This window comes from Tiliqua scincoides, chromosome 1 (genome assembly GCF_035046505.1).
Source record: "Tiliqua scincoides isolate rTilSci1 chromosome 1, rTilSci1.hap2, whole genome shotgun sequence".
Taxonomy (NCBI): domain Eukaryota; kingdom Metazoa; phylum Chordata; class Lepidosauria; order Squamata; family Scincidae; genus Tiliqua; species Tiliqua scincoides.
Genome location: NC_089821.1, coordinates 87693299 through 87712656, shown reverse-complemented (window position 1 = coordinate 87712656; position 19358 = coordinate 87693299). Strand labels below are relative to the sequence as shown.

The 19358-nt window shown below is 43.3% G+C and overlaps 1 protein-coding gene across 1 annotated transcript; it reads right to left on the bottom strand.

Annotated features, from left to right (window-relative positions):
* Positions 1-1858: 1858 nt before the first annotated feature.
* Positions 1859-16078, bottom strand: LOC136659031 (carnosine N-methyltransferase 2-like). The gene is made up of 9 exons (XM_066636045.1): positions 15755-16078; positions 13205-13342; positions 13021-13079; positions 10752-10890; positions 9578-9630; positions 7966-8073; positions 6187-6317; positions 4907-5000; positions 1859-2752 (listed from the first exon to the last, which is right to left on the bottom strand). The coding sequence occupies exons 1-9, from the start codon at positions 15865-15867 to the stop codon at positions 2397-2399; spliced, it is 1191 nt and encodes a 396-aa protein (XP_066492142.1). The 5' UTR covers positions 15868-16078; the 3' UTR covers positions 1859-2396.
* Between the last annotated feature and the right edge of the window lie 3280 nt (positions 16079-19358).

Sequence of the window (19358 nt, the reverse complement as noted above, 5' to 3'; positions counted from 1 at the left end):
AGACTTGTTGCTTGCATGGGATGCTGGAGACACTACCACGAGAGTGCAGCTGTAGCTACTGGCAAGCCATATATGCTGGGTCAGGGAATACATACATGATGCTCCTTAATGCAATGTCAAATCTGGGGGGCAAATGGCCTACTCCAGTAGCTCTTGGGCTTGTGGACCTGCCTACCAGGAAGGAGTGTAGACGAGCTCAGGGACACAGCTGCAAGACTGCAGCTGCTGCAGAAGCCGGTTTTGGTGCGCACAGGACACTTTCCATTCTGGTGTGAGCCTCAATGCGATGGGGCTGATTTCCCGCAACAATTTTCTCTATTTCAGAGAGACTTAGGAGCATGTTTGGTTTTCCGTATGACCGCATCCAGCTGCCAGTGCCACATGGGTGGGTAGACCTGGGCTCCAAGACCTTTCCAGCTGCCTCCACCCTACTTTGCCCCTCCTTGCTCCATTCTGCTTTGTAAAGGGACCCCAAAGAAACTCTGTCCCCCTGATGACATTCTTCTCAGAGGCCCTGTTCAGTGGGCATAATGCATTTACACCTGCCAATTGTCTGGATGTATGCAAAGGAGTTGGCTGACTGTTTCTCAATTCTACAGTAATTTGATTTTTTTTTGTTGTTGTTAAGAATAGTGCACTTTGCAGCTGTGATGACAGAAGGAAACATCCACTCTCGGTGTGAAAAGGTTTATTTAAAAAAGGAAGGCTACAATATGAAAATACAAAAAGTGGAGTGCCAGGCTTGTCATATTGCATTTGGGCCCATATACACACATCTGTAAGATCCTACAGGAAGGTAGTGCTCCTATGTCTAGGAAGATTCTACCTCCCAATAGGTACAGTTGGAACTGCCCCTTTGACAGGAGGAAATGGAGTTCACTGTAGAGTAGTTAGGGTTCCTCAGGCCAGACCCGAAGACGACTGCACAGAAGGGAAATTCTGCCTGATGCAGCTTCATCCATCACAAGAAACCTGTCAGTCTTAAGTATTCGCTCTACACGTGGGGGGAGAGTGAGGTTTTACTGGTTGCCACCCCAATCTTACTGTGCTGCCTGGCCGCACCCCTGATGTTTGAGCACTGAAGTGAAAGTAAGAATTGGTTTGCTACATGCATTCAGCAGCAGTATGGATGTAGATCAAGAGTGCCTAATTGCATAGAAGGGTCTATGTGGGTACGACTGGATAGGCATAGAAACCACTTTCTCACATTCATCTCAGTGTGCAAAAGGAGGGAATGGGACCAGCAGTTCACAGACCAAATGTGTGGCGGGTTCATGAGTGTTAAAGAGCCTTTAGGGTTTGAACTCGGCAATCCTAAGACCTCCTTTTATCCAAAACCCACACCTTGATGCAATACGGCAAACTTATAGTGAGCAGTGTGCTACTGGACAAAATTTTTGTTGAACTAAGCAACCAAAGATCATGTAGTGTGAAGATAACTATATACATAATGTAGACATTAACAAGTTTTTCAACTATATATGGCTCATGAAAGTGACTCCTCCACACTTGCAAACATAATCTCAAGTTTGCTGTCTCTTTGTACTCTCTCTCATCAGTGGTTCTCAAACTTTGAGGGAGCTTTACTCCTTCAGTAAGTCTTTGTGGGGGAGGGGCTAGGGCAGTGACACAATAGCCCATGATTGCGTTGCTAAGGGGGGGGGGATGAGGGGGGTGCTTTTGACTTACGGTATGAAGGTAGGGCTGCAACAGGCTGCAGGAGATGTGGGGAGCCTTGCACAGCGCTCCCTGAGGCTTGGAATGTTCAGAAACAGCAGCAGCAAAGCACCTCCTGCAAAACGGAAGTGCTTTGCACCTGCTTTCTCCGAACGTTCCAAGCTTCGGGGAGGGCTGCGCAGGGCTCCCCACACCGTCTGCAGCCTGCTGCAACCCTGCCTAAGTAATGTGAGTGAAAAGTACCCCCTTCATCCCCCCATATGGATGTGATCCTGGGGATCGCTTCCCTGCCTCTCCCTTTCCCTTTAAGGGGCGGGGGAACCTTTACACGAACTGGTGGGTCATGACCCACCAGTTTGAGAACCACTGCTGTACATGATTACCATCTGAATGTATTTATGATTCCTGACTCTACAGATATCGTCAATGAAAATTATCAAGCTATGGGTCATGCCACTTTTCCTAGGCCTCAGAGGCTGTGTGTATCCATATAAATCAATCTTAATAACCTACCATGGTAATCCCATAGGATCTGCTAACAAATTTGTTTTCTACCTTCTATGCTTGTGAGGCTTCATTCTCAGCCCGTAGGTCTCCCCCACCTGTCTGCGGTCCTGAATTAGTTCCTTCACAATTTTACAACTGATTCTCCATGAATCTTCTTGCTCTGCACTTATGCCAACACAAACTAAAATAATAGCTGCCATTCCTACTGTTATTTAGGAATTTACAACAATCATGCTCAGATTATTTCTGAAAATAATCCGCCCATCCTTCTTGATGCTGCACTCTGGCTGGCTCAAAGCGTGTCGAAGACGCTGCTTAAGATCAAGGGGTGCTGTATTCATAAAGTCTTTTGTTCCAGTCAGGAAGTCCAGCGTCTGACCCCCGATGGTGTCTCCATCAACGAAGCATTCCGTGATATCCCAAACAGAAGGGAAGTCGTACACCTGATATTGAACTCCCATTCCCTCCAAGACAGGTTTGATGTCATCAGCAGTGACATAATGGCCACAGTCAGTTGGTGGTAGGCAGTCTCCGTATTTCTTCCATATAGAGGCCCACCCACTGTCACCTGAGAATGTGAAACAAGGAATTATTCATTGTACTAAATCCTTGTGCTAAATTCAGGTGACTTAAACTATGGAAAACCAGGAGCTGCAATTAACACAGGAGGGATGCTTCCAGTAGGTCTAAGAACAATTTCAGTAAGGTAGATTTTTGTCAGGTCTTTAGCACAAAAGGAACTATAGCTCACTTAGGCAGAGCACTTGCTTTGCATGCAGAAAGTTCTGGGTTCAATTTCTAGTATCTCTAGCCAGAACAGATGAAAAAATTCCTGTCTGAAACCTCAGCTGACAAGAGCTGGATGGGCTGATGTTCTGACTCCAATTAGGGTTCCATGATAGCAAAGTGTTAAGTTCTCCTGTATTGGAATTGCGGAAGATCTGGCGAGGAGGTAGGATGTGGTGTCAGCAGCAGGCCCTTTAAGGGTAAGGCCTGGGCATTCAGCAGAGTGTGCTACACAGCTGCAGCCACTTGAAGGCAAAAGGGCCCTCAGGCATAAAAGCACCTGATGAAGGAAGAGTTGGGTGTGGGTAGCAGAAGGAAGAAAGCTTGAGGAAGGACTCCATTAATGGAGTAAAGGACTATTGGAACTGTGGCTGGACTGATTGGTGAATGGACTTTGGAGACTGCTGCAGGAGACTGCTGGAGAAACTGAGATGGGTGTTTGGGGGCCAAGCCCAAGTCCTGTGGAGGACCAACGTGCTATTGTAGTGGTGGGAGGAGCTGCTGGCAGGAGAGGGAAGGAAGGAGGACCTCTGCAGGTGGAACGGCAAGCTGCCCTGGTGGTGGGGTCCAGCAGTGCTGCAGGGCAGAACTAGGGTCATTCTTGGAGAAAGAAGGGGAGCCTATTAGCTCAAAGTGGGCATAATTCTCCAGGCAGAGCTTGGACTGGGAATCTGGCAAAACAACTCCCACACTATGCACCCCTAGTCTTGATAATCATTACAACATTACTCCACAAATGGAACACACAATCATTGGTAAAGTGGTAAATTTTAAAATGTAGGAGCTTGTCATGACACCGACCACCTAGAGCCAAGCCCCATTAAAACAATAATGAGAAACACAACTCTCAATTTCTTCATTAGAGCATTTTTGTCTCCTGCAACTTACTTTGTAATGTATTAGCCTTCATTTAACGATCTAGCTCAGTTCATCTCAAACTCTTGGAGAGGCTTGCAATATTTTTAAAACGAATGTTGATAAACTGAACTTGATTTTTAAAAAATCTTAGACAATTATTAAATATTAGAGTGCTAGCTGGTTCATGTTAACTCAGAACAATCTCCTGCTGTGTTCAATAGGATTTACTCCCAATAAATTTTGCCTCTAGCCTCACTGTAACATGAGCTACATAACCTCTCTCAGGCAGCCCTTTTGGGAAATATGATGGCCTAGTAAACATTAACATATGCCCTAGGCAAATTTATCAACTAACTTCCTACTGAGCCTGATGCTTCTTCTCAGTTCAAGTCCTTTGAAAAAAGGTTTCTAAGACAGCATCTGAGTGATCCTCCTGATGATATCACTGCTTCTGTTGTAGAAGCCCCAAAGCATTTCTCTCCCTCTCATCTGCTCTCCCCCAACTACGCTTCTGCCCACAACAGAACATCTTCCATTTATTTCCTAAGTTTCTATACCAAACCTAGGTCAAGTCTTAGATCTCCATCATATATTCTCTTTTGACATTAGGATATTGCTTTAAAACAGGATAGCAGACATTCTTTTTAAGCAGTAGACTCTCTATCCCACTTAACCAGGGCTTTTCAAACTGGGGCGTTGCGACGCCCCAGCCTGCAGGCCCTGCCCCCTGCCCCCTTAAGGATCGCGCTGCTCAGGGGGGCTTGAGTACACATACCCAAGCCCCTGCAACCTCCCGGGGGTACGGGGAGCCCAGCGCAACCTGCAGCAGGGCTCCCCGCAGCAGTGAAAGTAGATGTGGAGAGATCGCACTCCACTTCCTCTTTAGCCCCTTCCCCTGCCCTTGCTGCCTCCCCCCTCCCACCCACACAAGAACTTAGTGGCTCTCAAACTCTCCCAGACTTGAGAGACTGGGTCAAGTCCCAGACTTGAGCCAGAGAGTTTGAGAACCACTGCACTTAACTATTACAGAAGAATATCTGTAAAGTAAGAGAATCAGTACTTTAAAAGGGTCTCCTACCTGATAAAATTATAATCAGAAGTTTAGCATAACAATCCAGGTAGCTGTGGAAAAACTTGATAGTGCTTGTAATATCTTCCACATGATACAGCATCTAAAAGACAAAATACAGGTTGAGTCTAAAAGACAAAATACAGGTTGAGTCTAGTTATTTCCAAAGGTTCAGTTCCCAGAACTCACAAGGATGGCAAAAATCGCACTAAAGCAAATCAATTTAAAAAACAAAGTTCTTTGTCAGGCAATTAAAAATCAGCCTTGCTGACCTTTGTGATGTAAGACAGAGTCATTGGGCAGACAATCCATCAATCAGTCTCCCTCCAGGCATTTAAAAAGACTTTGCTCTGATCCAGCACTCCTCCCTTCACCAATGCAAAGTGATTATGTTTCTTTCATGTGCTCAGTGGGAAGAGAGGGGTCACTTGCCTCAGAATGTTCTACTTATCATACAGGGCACATGATCACAGACCTCACTGTCCCCTTGCTAATATGCACTGAAACTGGGAGAAATCAAAAGAAATTTCTGGGATCAACATGGCTGGTTAATTCCACAACAGGAAAGGATGGCTGAGCTCTGAGCAATACAACTTTTCTCAGACCATAATTGGGACATTTTCAGTTTGCTCTAATACAGGGGTGCCCAAACCCCAGCCCTAGGGCTACTTGCAGCCCTCAAGGACTCCCAATCTGGCCCTCAAGGAGGCTGCAGTCTCCAATGAGCCTCTGACCCTCTGGAGACTTGCTGGAGCCCACACTAGCCCAACGCAACTGCTCTCAGCAGCAGCAAAGGAAAGGCTTGCCTTGCTTTGCACAATGCCTTTTATAGGCCTTGAGCTATTGCAAGCCCTTCATTCATTCATATAAGTTACATCTCTAATATATTCATTTATGTAAATTTATTCAAATTTGAAATATAAATTAATTCTTTTTTTTCCCTGGCCCCCTTACATAGTGTCAGAGGGATGATGTGGCCCTCCTGCCGAAAAGTTTGGACACCACTGCTCTAATACATTAAAGCAAAAAATACGAATTCTTCCCATGTTGATATGTCTTGACCAAGATCTGAGTACTGGGAGAGGTGATCACAAGAGATTTCTCATCATAAAGACATTGAAAGGCTGTGAAGTAACCTGAGATTGTCGTCTCATAACAAAATTGCAAGGCAGCACTTTTAGAATTACATGTAATTCAAATACATGTAAAGTAATTACAGGACATGCTATGGGATTGTGCCACATATATTTCTAAAACAAAGAGTGTCCTCTGACCAATATTGAACTCACCTGGATCAGGTGTATGAAGTCATATTTCTTTTGCAGGTTTTGCTCTTTCATCAGCTTTTCATATTCCATGGATGTCAACTGGTGCCAGGTGAATGAAACATTCTTCAGATCAGAGGAATTTCTAACCGCATCTGTTTAGGAAAGCAAAACAAAATGAACCCTTTACACAGTTGGATAGTTAGTTGGCAACTTTCAGTCTCGAAAGACTATGATATTGTGCTCTGAACAGTTGGATATGTGCACAGATATTTGGATGTGGAAGCAATGCAATGCTTACCAGTGGCGTCACTAGGATTTGCGTCACCCAGTGCGGGAGGCCTGCACGTCACCCCATGCAGTGGGCAGGGCAATGCCCCGGGTGGTGGGTGTGGTCATGTACCATCGCCCTGCCCCCACTGGTTTTTTGGCTGTACCTTTTCTTAGAACACATATATTTCAATGTGGTTTGTTTCATTGCATTCTGCATGAAATTACGCATTGATTGATATATAACATGATCATTTGGATATATAACATGATCATTCCTCCAAATTCTGATTTTAGTGATTTTGAAAACTTGTAGAGTCTCACACACACACACCCCGTGTCAACTTACTAACACCTTATTGCAGCAGTTCTCAAACTTTTAGCACTGGAACCCACTTTTAAGAATGACAATCTGTCCAGGACCCATTAGAAGTGATGTCATGGCCAGAAGTGACATAATCAAGCAAATTAAAATAAATAATTATAAATAATTAAATTAAAAGAAATATTTAAATAAGGGGGAGCCAGTCCTGTTCCACCAAGTGTATCTACTCTGAAGTAAGTCCTATTGTGGTCAATGAGGCTTACTCTGAGGAAAGTGTGGGTAAGATTGCAGCCTGTGAGCCCAATCCTATGCATGTCTACTCTGAAGTAAGTCCCATAGTGGTCAATGGGGCTTACTGTCAGGAAAGTGTGGGTAAAATTGCAGCCCGTGAGCCCAATCCTATGCGTGTCTACTCAGAAGTAAGTTCCACAGTGGTCAATGGAGCTTACTCTGTAGTCTGCCTGCAATAACAACCCCCCAAAAAGAATCAGTGAGATTTCCAGCCCTCCCCAGTGCCCAGTTTAAAGTTCTTCTATTTCAGGCATATCAAGATAAAGACCTTCCTGGCTTTACAAGTGCAAAATAGAAAACATCCCCCTTACCAGTTCAAGCCACTTTTCTGTCCTTTTTTGGGAGGGGGCTGCCTTCTGGAGCATTTGTTGCACTCCAGCTCCATCAGATCAGTACTGTTCTGGTGTCCTCACATTCCCCTTTGCCTGGCCTGATCACCAGCCAAGGCGCGTCTGCCTACTCATGAGTAAATGCAACCATGTGGCTAAGTTTGCTTTCCATAGGGCTCCATAGGCAGCTGGGAGGGAGGAAACTCCTTGGGTTTTTTGGGGGGCTGCATTCATTGGATCGGAACCATTCTAGTGTCATTGGATTCCTCTCAGCCTGCCCTTTCCGATGGACTATGGCAAGTATGCCTATTCACGAGTAAACGTGTGATACAGCTCACTTTCACTTTCCATAGGGCTCCATGCATTTTTTCCTTCCAGTTTTTTGCCATAACTTTTGAACAAAAGGGGCGATTTCACTCTGGTTTTTTGTATTGCACCCCGCTGGCCATTCCACATCCAACGGTCTATGGCATGATGCAGTAGCTCCTAATGCTGCGGTTTTAGTGCATTACTCCCCCAGGGCACATCACCCCCCGACACATCACCCAGTGTGGCCCGCACCCCCCTAGTGATGCCACTGATGCTTACTTTTGTATGCCAGAATATGTTGTGGGTTGGGTTCTATGACTTCATTTTTAATAAGGATGCCTGGATGCTTGGCCTGGATGATCCTGATCATTTTCAAATCTTGTTCACCTATATGACAAATGCAGAACCAAAATGTAATGACTATGCAAATACTGTACACAATTTACCCCTCACAAATAACAAACTGGCAGCCCAATCCTATCCAACTTTCCAATACCAGTGCAACCGCAATGCAGCTCTGGGTAAGGGAACAAATGTTCCCAAACCTTAAGGAGGCATCTGTGACTGCACCCCCAACACAGGAAGCAGTGCAAACCCATAGGCACAGCAGCACCACCACTGGAAAATTGGATAGGATTGGGCTGTTAGGCTGCAATCCTAACCACACTTTCCTGAGAGTAAGCCCCATTGAACAAAATAGGACTTACTTCGGAGTAGACCTGGTTAGGATTGTGCCCTTAGACCCTGTCTAAACCATATGGCTCTCTCAGGATTAGGTATGGTACTATTAATTGTTTAGCTGCATTATTAACTGTGATTTCCTTCCCTTTCCACCTTAAGAATTCCTCCAATTCATCCATACTTAAACTATGTAATGTTCTAATAGTATGGAAATCACATTGTTTTGTCTACCGGTGGATGAAGTTGACAGCCCAATCCTATCCCCTGCCATTACGTAGCATGCAGCTATATCAAGCCGCATGTTATGGCAGTTGGGGAGGGCACAACCAGAATGCCAACATGAGTTATGTAAAAAACTTTTTTGCTTACCTCTTGGTAAGCTGCCTGGTTGCAATGGGTCTCCTTGAACCCATACTAGCAATGTAGCTGGCATAAGGAGAGGGAGGGGACAGATTTTTACCCATCACTATTTTTTTTTTATTTTATTACTGTTTTCATCACTGGGACAATTTGCAGGTTTGCTCACATGACTGAAAATCTGTTAGCCAACCTACTTGCTGTCAAACTGTGGGTCAGCAATGGCAAATATCTCAACTGAACAAGAAAAAATTATCAGCTTTCTGCTTCCCACTGGCTTATTCATTTCAATGCGTATTTTATTTTTAATATATCAGACTTGATGCTGCCATGGTATGTGACTGCATCTGGGGAAATGTTACAGATCTGTACTTTTAACAGACTACTATGTTTATGCTTTGAAAAATGATAGTAAAAGGGACTTACTTCTGGGTACATATGGATAGGATTGCAGCCTTTGGGATGTTTGGGGAATTTTTTTTTTTTTTTTATAAACAGAGATCAGCAACTTCTTGAGAGGATAGGAGGGTTCTTCTTTATTTTAAATAAACTTATTGTAAACTCTTAATTTACTTAGGGCACAACCTTTACCAGCTTTCCAGAACCGAGGTAAGGGCAATGCAGCTCCAAGGTAAGGATAGGAATGTTACTTTTCATGAGTGCCCCCCCCCCAACTGCAGGATGCAGATTGTCATTCTGAAAAGTACGTCCTGGTGCTAAAAGGTTTGAGAACCACTGGGCTAGAGTAAAAGCAGCCCTTTTCAAAACACTGAATCTCAAATTGCACATAACATATTCACAGTTGCACAAACGAAATACCTCATAATCTTGCTTTAAGATTTGTATTTCTTACCTGGGCCACTTCCCACACCTAGCACATTGATAGTAGATTTTCCATTGCCAAGTCTGAAATGATAAATATTTGCAATACAATGTTAAAACATTGATTTTCCTTCTCATTCTTTTTGTTAAATTGTACGCTTTTCTCATTACTGTGCTGTCCAACAAACCTGGAGTTTTGAGCAGAACAGTGCTATTTGTGTTCCACCAAAATGGAATTACCAATTTCTCAGAGCCTTACCTATCTACAACATGAACATTCTTCATCACAAAGGATAAGATATATTTCCAAGCATAGCTTGGCAGGGAAGTGTTATACTTTCATGAGGTTTTTTCTTCTTCCAAAGATATTTCTAGAAAGTGCATCTTTTATTTCTGCTCATTAGATCTATTGTATTACATGTCCTCACCAAAGGATTCCTGCCCTGAACAGGAACACACTGTCTTAAGAAATAAATGTGATCTTTAGGGCTGAAACATTCTGAATCAAGGTGTGTTGCCTTAAAATAAGAGAGACATACATCCAGATGTAAAGGTGCCTTGGATAAGCCCAGCTGGCAAGTATATTTTGCACCAGCAGGGGAATTCCATATGGCCATAACCAGTGACAGAGCAAAGAATGCTCCAACCTGTGGCCTTCCAAGCTGAACATCTCTCACTATCAATGCATAATCCTGGCACATTTAAATCTCAATGATGCATGGATATGATAAATTTAAGCATATGGTTAACTCTCTTCATAAAAATCAATGGACCACAATTATAATTTGGCTGGATTAGTTTTTCTGTAGGGAAGCCACAAAGTGTCATGAAAGGGATATATCTACTATCCTCCATGCTAATCTGGAAGTAAGCCCAATGAGTATGGCGGGACGTTTATGAGTGAACATCTGTAGATTGGACTGTGAGGGTTATTGCCATGGGTGTTATTAGCACCTTCTAAAGACAGTGGGATGAAAACCCAATGTGCAATGCAATCTTATGCATGTTTACTCAGAAATAGGGTCCATTAATTATAATGGTCCTCCTACAATAAACTGAAAAGAATGGCAGAAATATTATTGGTCAACGGTATTGTATTTAAATCATTTAGAGGGACTGAAGATTTGAAAATAGGAAGCCACAGACATTCGACATACCTCAAAAATGCAAATTTTTTAAAAAAACATTCTGAAATTCTTCCTTACCCGGCTATGATACTCGGCAGCTCTTTCTTATTGAATTGCTCCATGCACTGGTGTTCAGTTGAATGATCTAAGAACGACTTAAAGACCTTTGCATATTCTTCCACTGTAAGGCTTCTCATGGGCTGGGTCAAACAGAGCTCTTTGGAAAATAAAACCGTATCCGTATTTCTTAATAGTTGGAGATAAATGCCACCAGGGCTTTTTTTCTAATGGAACGCGGGGGGACGGAGTTCCGGCACTTTTTTGCAGGGGCCCCTCCCCTTCGGAGGCATTCCAGAAGGGGGGGAGCAAAACAGAGGCAGAGTAGACAGGCACAGGATTGGACTTTAAGGCTCACATCCTACCCACAGTAAGCCCCATTCACTAAAGTGGACTTCTGAGTAGACATGTATAGGATTGGGCTCTTAGGCTGCAATCCTAGGCACTTTCCTGGGAGTAAGCTCCATTGACTAGAACGAGACTTACTTCAGAGTAGACATACCTAGGATTGGGCTCTTAATCCTGGCAGAGATATATATCTGCATCCATTTTCACATGCTAAGGGCAGGTGAAAAGGGATTCTATGTGTGTACAACGTGCTGTCCAGCCTTGCCAGACATCTTCCTTGTCCTTCCCCCACAAGCATGCCCTCCGCCAGCCAGCGTTTGCAGCTCCTCTCCAGCAATGCACAGCAGCTGCTCAGGGCAGCAGAGAACATACAATTGCATGCCAAGCGCCTTCCCAAAGACACAGAGTATTCTGATACCTGAATTAAACCATATATAATTGCTTGTTTGCAAACGTAGCTGTTTCTATGTGCACCTAAGGACCCCTCTCGTGTAAGAATTCCTTTTTTCTTCTTACTTCCACAGTTGCTTAGAGTAATTTTACTACATGGAAATCATGTAAGCCATTTTTCGGAATCCATTCACTGCTTCCTCTCCTCAAAGTAGTGCCACACTACATGCTACACGCTACAAGTGCACCTGTACAGTATTTTTCCCCATGTGTAGAAAAAGTAGCTAGGGGGAAGGGGATGTGGAGATTGACAGCCCAATCCTATGCATGTCTACTCAGAAGTAAGTTCATCTTTAGGGGGAAGCACAAAAAATATATTATTTCTCCAATAAAAAATGGTTTAAAAATAAATAAATAAATAAATAAATAAATAAATAAATAAATAAATAAATAAAAGATTAACAAGTTGTGAGGTCCTGCACCTTTTCTTTTACAAAAAAAGCACTGAATGCCACTATACCACAGCGTGAATGTTGGGCTCAGACTGATAGGGCAAGCTACCAGCTTGCTGTGCCTGCTGAGTCCTTGCTGGGTTCATGCTGCAGCCGATATAGACAAGCTAGCCCCCCACCCTCCCTGCAGAGACAAATGCTGAATGTGCAGAGGATGGGGCGAGGGGCTAAATGGTATGGCACTGGGGGGCTCTTAGGAATTCATTCTCCACAGAGAGTCAATATCTGAAAAGGGCTTTGCTTTCCTTCTAAACCAGGGGTGATTTTCAGATAAAACTTTTTTACAATTACAGACTCCCAATGGATTGCCCAATATGTCCCCATATCCCCTTCACCAGACTGTCGAAATCATCATCATCACTACCAGTCCTGTTAGGTACCAGTATGACTTAAAACAATGCCAATAGCTTAGTTTTACATATGGATAAGCAGGAACAGAACCACCTCAACCTGTATTGATATTGGTGATAGCTGATAATCAAATCTAACAACAATTTTTCTTTTAAATTGTTCAGAGATCGAGTTCCATACCCCCATCATTTGGTTCCCATACCCCCAAGAGGTATGGATACCACTGGTTAAGAATCCCTGTTATGAACACTGAGCTTTGAAGGCCTATGCCAGGGGAAGCAATCTAGGGTCTTCCTGCCAACAATCTCATGCACCGTGTGTAGAAGAAGGAGTGGGATGGTTCCCATGATGATCTTACTGGTATCCCTGCCTTCAGCACATGTTGATTGGTGTCTGCTGTGTATGAGTAATGGCAGGCATTGCCACATGTTGAGTGGTGCCTTCCATGCACAATTAATGTGGAGGCATCTTGTCACTTGGTGAGTAGAAATGATGCAAGACTGGCTGGCATTTGCTGTGTTGCCTCACTGTATTCCTATTGCTATGCTTTTTTCTTGGCCGCTGAGGAAACTCCAGCATAGTTGCAGCCATATTAACTGGCCTGTAGCATCATCATGCTTGTAGCCATTTTGCAAAGGAACAACAAGATTAAAAGTAATTAATGTAATTTTTAAAAATATCAAATGCACCTGAATTGATTGAAGGGGTCATCGATACCTTCTTCTCAAAACTTGCATCTTTTGCTCTCCTGCTGCAAAGAAGATATAAAGATTCTGCAGCAATGGAAACAACCTGCTTATCCCCCTATTGTCAGTTCAATTATCCCACCACTGGGATCCAGTGTCAACCAGATTGTGGTGCTGTCAAACATACCTGGAAGCATATTCATTATCTTCATCTATGGTTCTCACCAAAGGCATCTTGGAACAATTCATGGGACAAAATCCATTGGAGAACACACCAACCTTTAGGCAGCCATCTGTAATTTTGCTTGGATTCGTTCTGAAGACCCTGTGTCGATGGTGAGGATAAAACACTGTTTATAGCCAGCTCTACTATCTTTTCCTAACCACTGTCTGAAGGAGGATTTTAAAGGTGGTTAACTGCTTGTAATCCTACATTTGATCATTTTATTTTTATTTATTCAGGATATCTTAATCCCACCCATCCACTGATTCACAACATGAATGTCAGTAGTCTCAAGAGGTTCAGATATTTGAGGTACACCTCATTGATTAAGTTCTGAGAAGAGAATTTTCACAGCTCACATCATGCATGCCTTTCAATGTCCACACTACACACCTATGAAGTCTATTGCTAGTGAGACTCTCCACTCCTTCCCTCTCCATCAACTGGTGGTACTTGTATTGCAGACATGAATCAGAGGAACGTATGGTGTGGTCTGGTGTGGTCTGACTAATCAGGTAACATGGGCTGTCATACTAATGCCCCTGAAGACACGATAACCAGCCGAGATGTAACAAGGTAAGTTCCAAGGGACATAATGCCATGCCAATGTAATATTACATGTGGATGACAATGTGTAGGTGGAGTTGGAAGAGTTTCCATACTGTGCCATTTCCCATTGGGCAAATATTGCATATCTGCATTGTCAACCCACAATCCAACAACCATTACCATAAAATGGTGAATTCATCCATGACCTGGTTTATACTCATGAGCTTGGGAAGGACAAGGGCCACAAATAATGCTCTGTGTTCTCTGAGATTCAGGGGTGGCACCCCCTTATCTTCTCCAGTTATGCTGCTACTAAAAGGATCACCCCATCAAGATATTCTGTTTATTCAGTTTTTTCCTTCCAAAATGGTTGCTGTAGAAGCTGAGCCAAGATAATATTGCTAACGTCATTTTTTTTTTTATGTACCCAGGGAATGACATTCAAGCTGCAGTGTGGATTCATTGCTGAACCGAGAAAATCAAGTTTGACTTTCAAATTTCTGTCCTGCTGGGCCAGTTTTTCACCAGATTCTTCCTGCTGGTTAATATGACCCACAACTCATAGGTGTCTGAGATAAATGTGACATCAAGGTGTGCACACACATGAGCACACAATTATTTCAAGAGCACCACTTGAGATTTTCAGAAGTAAAAGGAATTTATTCCAATAGCAAAAAGTGGAAGAAAAAAATTAGAAAAAATAACTGCTTTATAGTTATAGTCTCTCTCTCTCTCTCTCTCTCTCTCTCTCTCTCTCTCTCTCTCATGTGCCACGTTTCATCTGGCCTTAGAGTTCATGTCAACTAGTCTTGGAGAGGGAAAGGTATTCACAACATTGAAACCTGAAACTCGGACTCCTGGAAAGCCTCTGAAGCAGCAGTCTGTGTTCTGCTATTCATGGAGAAGGGCAAGGAGATATTCAGGACACACAGAAAACTTTACTGCTACTTGCTGGAAACTTTCCATGGCCTCTGCCTGGCTCCTGCCCTTTCACCAGGCTTTGGTCACATGTTTTGAGCTTCTCTTGTAATTAAGTTACTTTATGGACTAGAAACTCAACTGAGGCTACAATCCTGCATGCGCTTATCTGGGAGTAAGCACCATTGAACACAATGGAACCTACTTCCAAGTAAGCACGTAGAGGGTTGCACTGTCAAAATATAAACTGACATTCATTGCAGGACAGAGGGGAAGAATGTGAATTGGCCTTGGAATGAGTATTTACTACATGTACAAATCACCAAACAAGGAACGACCACCGTGTGCATCAAGACATAAAATCATGGCCATCAACACTTAAAACCCTCCTCAGGCACTGTGTGTCATTTGGGAACTCAAGATCTCTTTAAGCTCAGTTTGTTGTCTATAAAATGGCAGTGATGATGATCCTTCTCATGATACTATGATGATAATATGTACCAGTAGTTAGTATTAAGCTGATTTAGAATGTAAACCTGATGAGTAGTGTCCTGTCACAGTCGCAGCAGCAACAACAGGAACCCTTGCTAACCAGGCAATGAGGAACCTTTCAAGTGGTGTCTCCTCCTTATATGTAACAATAACTGGGTATTTAATAATAATAATAATAATAATAATAATAATAATAATAATAATAATAATAATAATATGTAGCAACTGTCTCTATTCATCCCAGCAGAGCATCACTCCCAGTGGCAATTGCTGGTGTCTCCCTTGTGTGTGTTTTTTTTTAGATTGTGAATCCTTGTGGGACAAAGAACCACCTTCTCTTTACCTCTGCTACTTAAACCACTTTGAGAACATTTTGTTGAAAAGCAGTAATTCCTTCTAATTAACAACAACAAAAGACTGTGAATCCACATAAAACGTTTGATTCACACGTTTCTCTAACCAACGTGAAATGAAGCTTGCACTCTTTCCCTGTGATAGTTAACTTCTTGTCCAAATTATAGTGGTGAAAAACCATCTTTTTCACATCTTTCTTACCTTTTCACCTTTGCCATGGGTTCCATGTTTTCCGTGGGCCTTTTCCAATCTCCTTTCAGATTTTCGTTTTTGCTTTCCTTTGGTTGATATACTCCAGCTGGACTCCAGTGCATGAAGTACAGTATGCCGGCACAGCTGGTCTTCAGTCTCTACTGGTACTTTTCTATATTCCCCGCCTTCATTTCAAAATGATATGCGTTTTGGCACAACAGGGCTAGAGACAGATTTGACTCTAAGTTGATATTTCCATCTGTTACTGTCACCATATGCCAGTCTCCTAGCCTACTGAGGCGTTTGCTATGACCTGTAGGATGTGAGAATGTCCTTCTTCACAGCTGTTATCATACCCCCACAAGATGCTGGAATTAGTATGCTCCAGAAGACACATGATCCTGAAGACCTCAGATAACATATGAAATCATAATGTCAGCCCACTGTCTCCAAGCGCTTAAGGAACCTGACATACCAAGTGTAGGGGAAAAAGGGATAGTATTTGGACAGGGGAGGGACCGTGACATTTCTCTGTTTGATACAGCACCTAGCACCTTGGAGATTCCAAATAAACAGAAGCACAGGCAGTAAGAGCAAAAGTGTGCAGGATGCTGAACATTTATTGTAACATTCAATCAATGGAATAGCTTTCTGCTTATAGGGGCATGCATTTGTTTGCAGAACGAAATGAAACCTGACCCAAATGTGGCCCATTCAGATTTGGTCCCATTCATCCTGGAATGAACAGGACAGAGAATGAGTGAAACAAAAACAAACAGAATGGGGATGTTGACCATGGCAGCATGTCCTTTCTCCTGCCAAGGTGGCAACTCCATATCCACAGGAGCCAAAGACAGTCGTTATGTTCTTTGCAGTTTTGTTTTCTTTAAGTCTAACCATAAAGGGGACAAGGAAGGGGAATGGAATAGAACAAACATGCAGGCTGATCTGCTGCATGGGTTCCTCTGTACGTTCGCCTGTGCTACGGCTCAGTGACTCTGCCCGGTGATCGCCTTGGATCCTTATGTAGAACTGCTCTTGGGAATAGGTAATTGGGAAAACGCTGTGTCCAGCCCACCAGGCAACTCAGTAGAAGGCCTGCATCTTTCATGTTGTGAAGGCCAGCCCTGAGCCCACCTTTCGGTCCTGTAGGTGGTCAGGGCCTCACTCGGCTGGTCTATGCCAACCTCTGTTGTTCCAGGATTCTGCCTTCCTTCTTGCAACAGTCCTGCTGGCCATTACCATTGGCTAGTAGTCACACCCCTCAGGGCAACTGGCTTCCTCCTTGGAGCAGCCACCTCTCCTCAGCCCCCTTTTCCTTCTGTCCTATGCCTGTTCTTTTCTTTCTTCCTAGCCTCCATCTCCCTATTTTGCCTCTGTATCCTTGGCCTTTTTTTCTGCTCCTTTCTCAGTGCCTCCATCCTATCCTTTGTCTTGCTCCCCCTCTGCTTTTCTTGCCCTTGTCCAGGGCTAGCCCACCCATGAGGCCAACTGAAGTGGTTGGTTCAGACACCAGATCAGTGGGCTCATCTCTATCCACCTACTTGCCTTCACTGCTCCTCTTTCTCCTTCCACTCCCTGGATTGGAGGAAGAGGAAATTAAGAGGGGAGGGAAATGCTCAGCTAAGACACAGTAGAGTGGGAGGAACAAAGGCTGGCACATTATTGGATATTTGGCATGCTGCCTCAGGAGGAATCAGGAGGAGGGAATCAGGAGGAGGGAATCAGGAGGTCTCTGGCCATGCCTTCTCCATCCCCATCCCCTTTTTCTCACTGGACCAACCTCTTTTATGTGTAGGTACCAAGGGTCTAGCATTCCCTGGGCAAATTAGCTGCAGTTAATAGTAATGACCAGCTGGGTGTGAGTAAGACCACATGCTTTTAGCTCACTCACCTATTTTGCTGGACATTCTGAGAATGAATAATCCAGATGAACATTCTGTAAATGTCACTGTGCGGCTACTGATTGGTGAATCGTGGCTTTGTAACACAGCATTTTCTGCTCATCTCATCACATTGGTACATCAATTGGTGTGGGAACTAGCTACAAAAACCCTATAGACATTCATCCCAATTTTCTAACAGAAACTACAGTTAAGACTCTTAACAACCACAGCAGCAAACCCAACTCCAAACCATAGATTTTTCCAGCTCATATCGGAAGCCAAGAAGCATTTTCTTCTGGACAAATGGGTCCTAAGAATTTACCCCAGCCTAACAGCATAAATTGCTCGTTTGTCCCTGTTCTCCAAGGAGCTCCCTACATGTGATGGGCAAACACATGTCAGACAGCACCAACAACACTTTGAATGCAAAAGAGCTTTAGGGGCTGGGCATCTGGCGTTCAGAAGCTCTCTCTTTGTGTATATATGCCTGTGGAACACATGCACACAACTTCACAACATATCAGTTCCCAAGCAGCCTTTTCACTTGTAGGTTCAGAACACACTAGCAGGTTTTCAGAAGCAAATTTTATTCTGGGACTTACCAGTAGATTTTATTATGTGTTCTATACTTTGATTATACTTAACTGTTTTTATTGATTTTGTGCTTTGTTTTGGATTTGACATTAAACTGTCTGGATTCTACTTTAAAGGAAGGCAGAAAAGAAACATTGGACACACACTATGTTAAGCCTGGGGAAACCAATACATGCCCATCCATAAAACCACTTCAAAATGTACTTGACAGCCTGGATGGATACACCTATGGTATATTGATGTTTGCTATAGCAAACGCTATGGCTGAAGGGCAGGTATAAAACTCCCAGCACTCAGTGAGCCCATTATGCTTATCCAGCACTTGTCCCTAAGTGTTTAGGAACACACTTATCCCCTTCAGAACTTGACGGGTGTTTTGTGATGTGGATACTGTCAAATCACATGAAATGAATGAATCCATCAAAGTGAGTCAACCGAGTAACTTCTTGTGTAATCTTATGAAGGAGAATCTGCTGGTCCCCAGTCTTAGAAATGGGTCCATCACATAACTGTCAACTATCACTCTGCTGAGAAAAGCTTTGTAGGATTGTCATAATCCTTGGTTTCTATGAAGGTCTTGTGAGGATGTCATAAGTCACTTCGTAATACAAGAATCATTGAGTGAAGCCACCCTTTCTACAGAAATTGCCTTGAGTCAGTGGGAATGTTAACATTAATCATTATAGCCATCTTTCTTTCTTGTTGACACTTCCCTCTTTACCTTAATGTTTTTATATTAACAAGCCCTATTGTTCCCTCTGCTGGCTAAACGCATATCAACTGCCAGCAGAATTTCAGTTCAAGGCTCGCCTGAATTGTCAGACATCCAGCACAATCCTATGCATGCATACTCAGAAGTAAGCCCCATTGAGTTTAATGATACTTACTCCCAGGTAAGTGCATATAGGATTTCAGCCCTAGGATACAGTCTGATGAAATTGCCTGAGGGTAAACCTAACTGAACTTAGTGGAACTTCATTCAAATATGCCTAGAGCTGGGGATGAAAGGATGTATAGTCACAGGGTGACCATATGTCATAACCACAAAAAAGGACAAAGCACCACAAAATGTAGGACAAGACAAAATGAAAGCTAAAAACACTCATATTGATTTCATGGGGTTAATTCAAACA

Bases quoted from the DNA above. Each gene is read 5' to 3' on its own strand.
- LOC136659031 (XM_066636045.1), bottom strand. From the start codon at position 15,867: ATGCACTGGAGTCCAGCTGGAGTATATCAACCAAAGGAAAGCAAAAAC. The intron at 13,343-15,754 runs GTAAGAAAGATG...CCATCGACACAG, and splicing joins CCCATGGCAAAGGTGAAAAG to GGTCTTCAGAACGAATCCAA. The intron at 13,080-13,204 runs GTATGTTTGACA...TCTTTGCAGCAG, and splicing joins GATAATGAATATGCTTCCAG to GAGAGCAAAAGATGCAAGTT.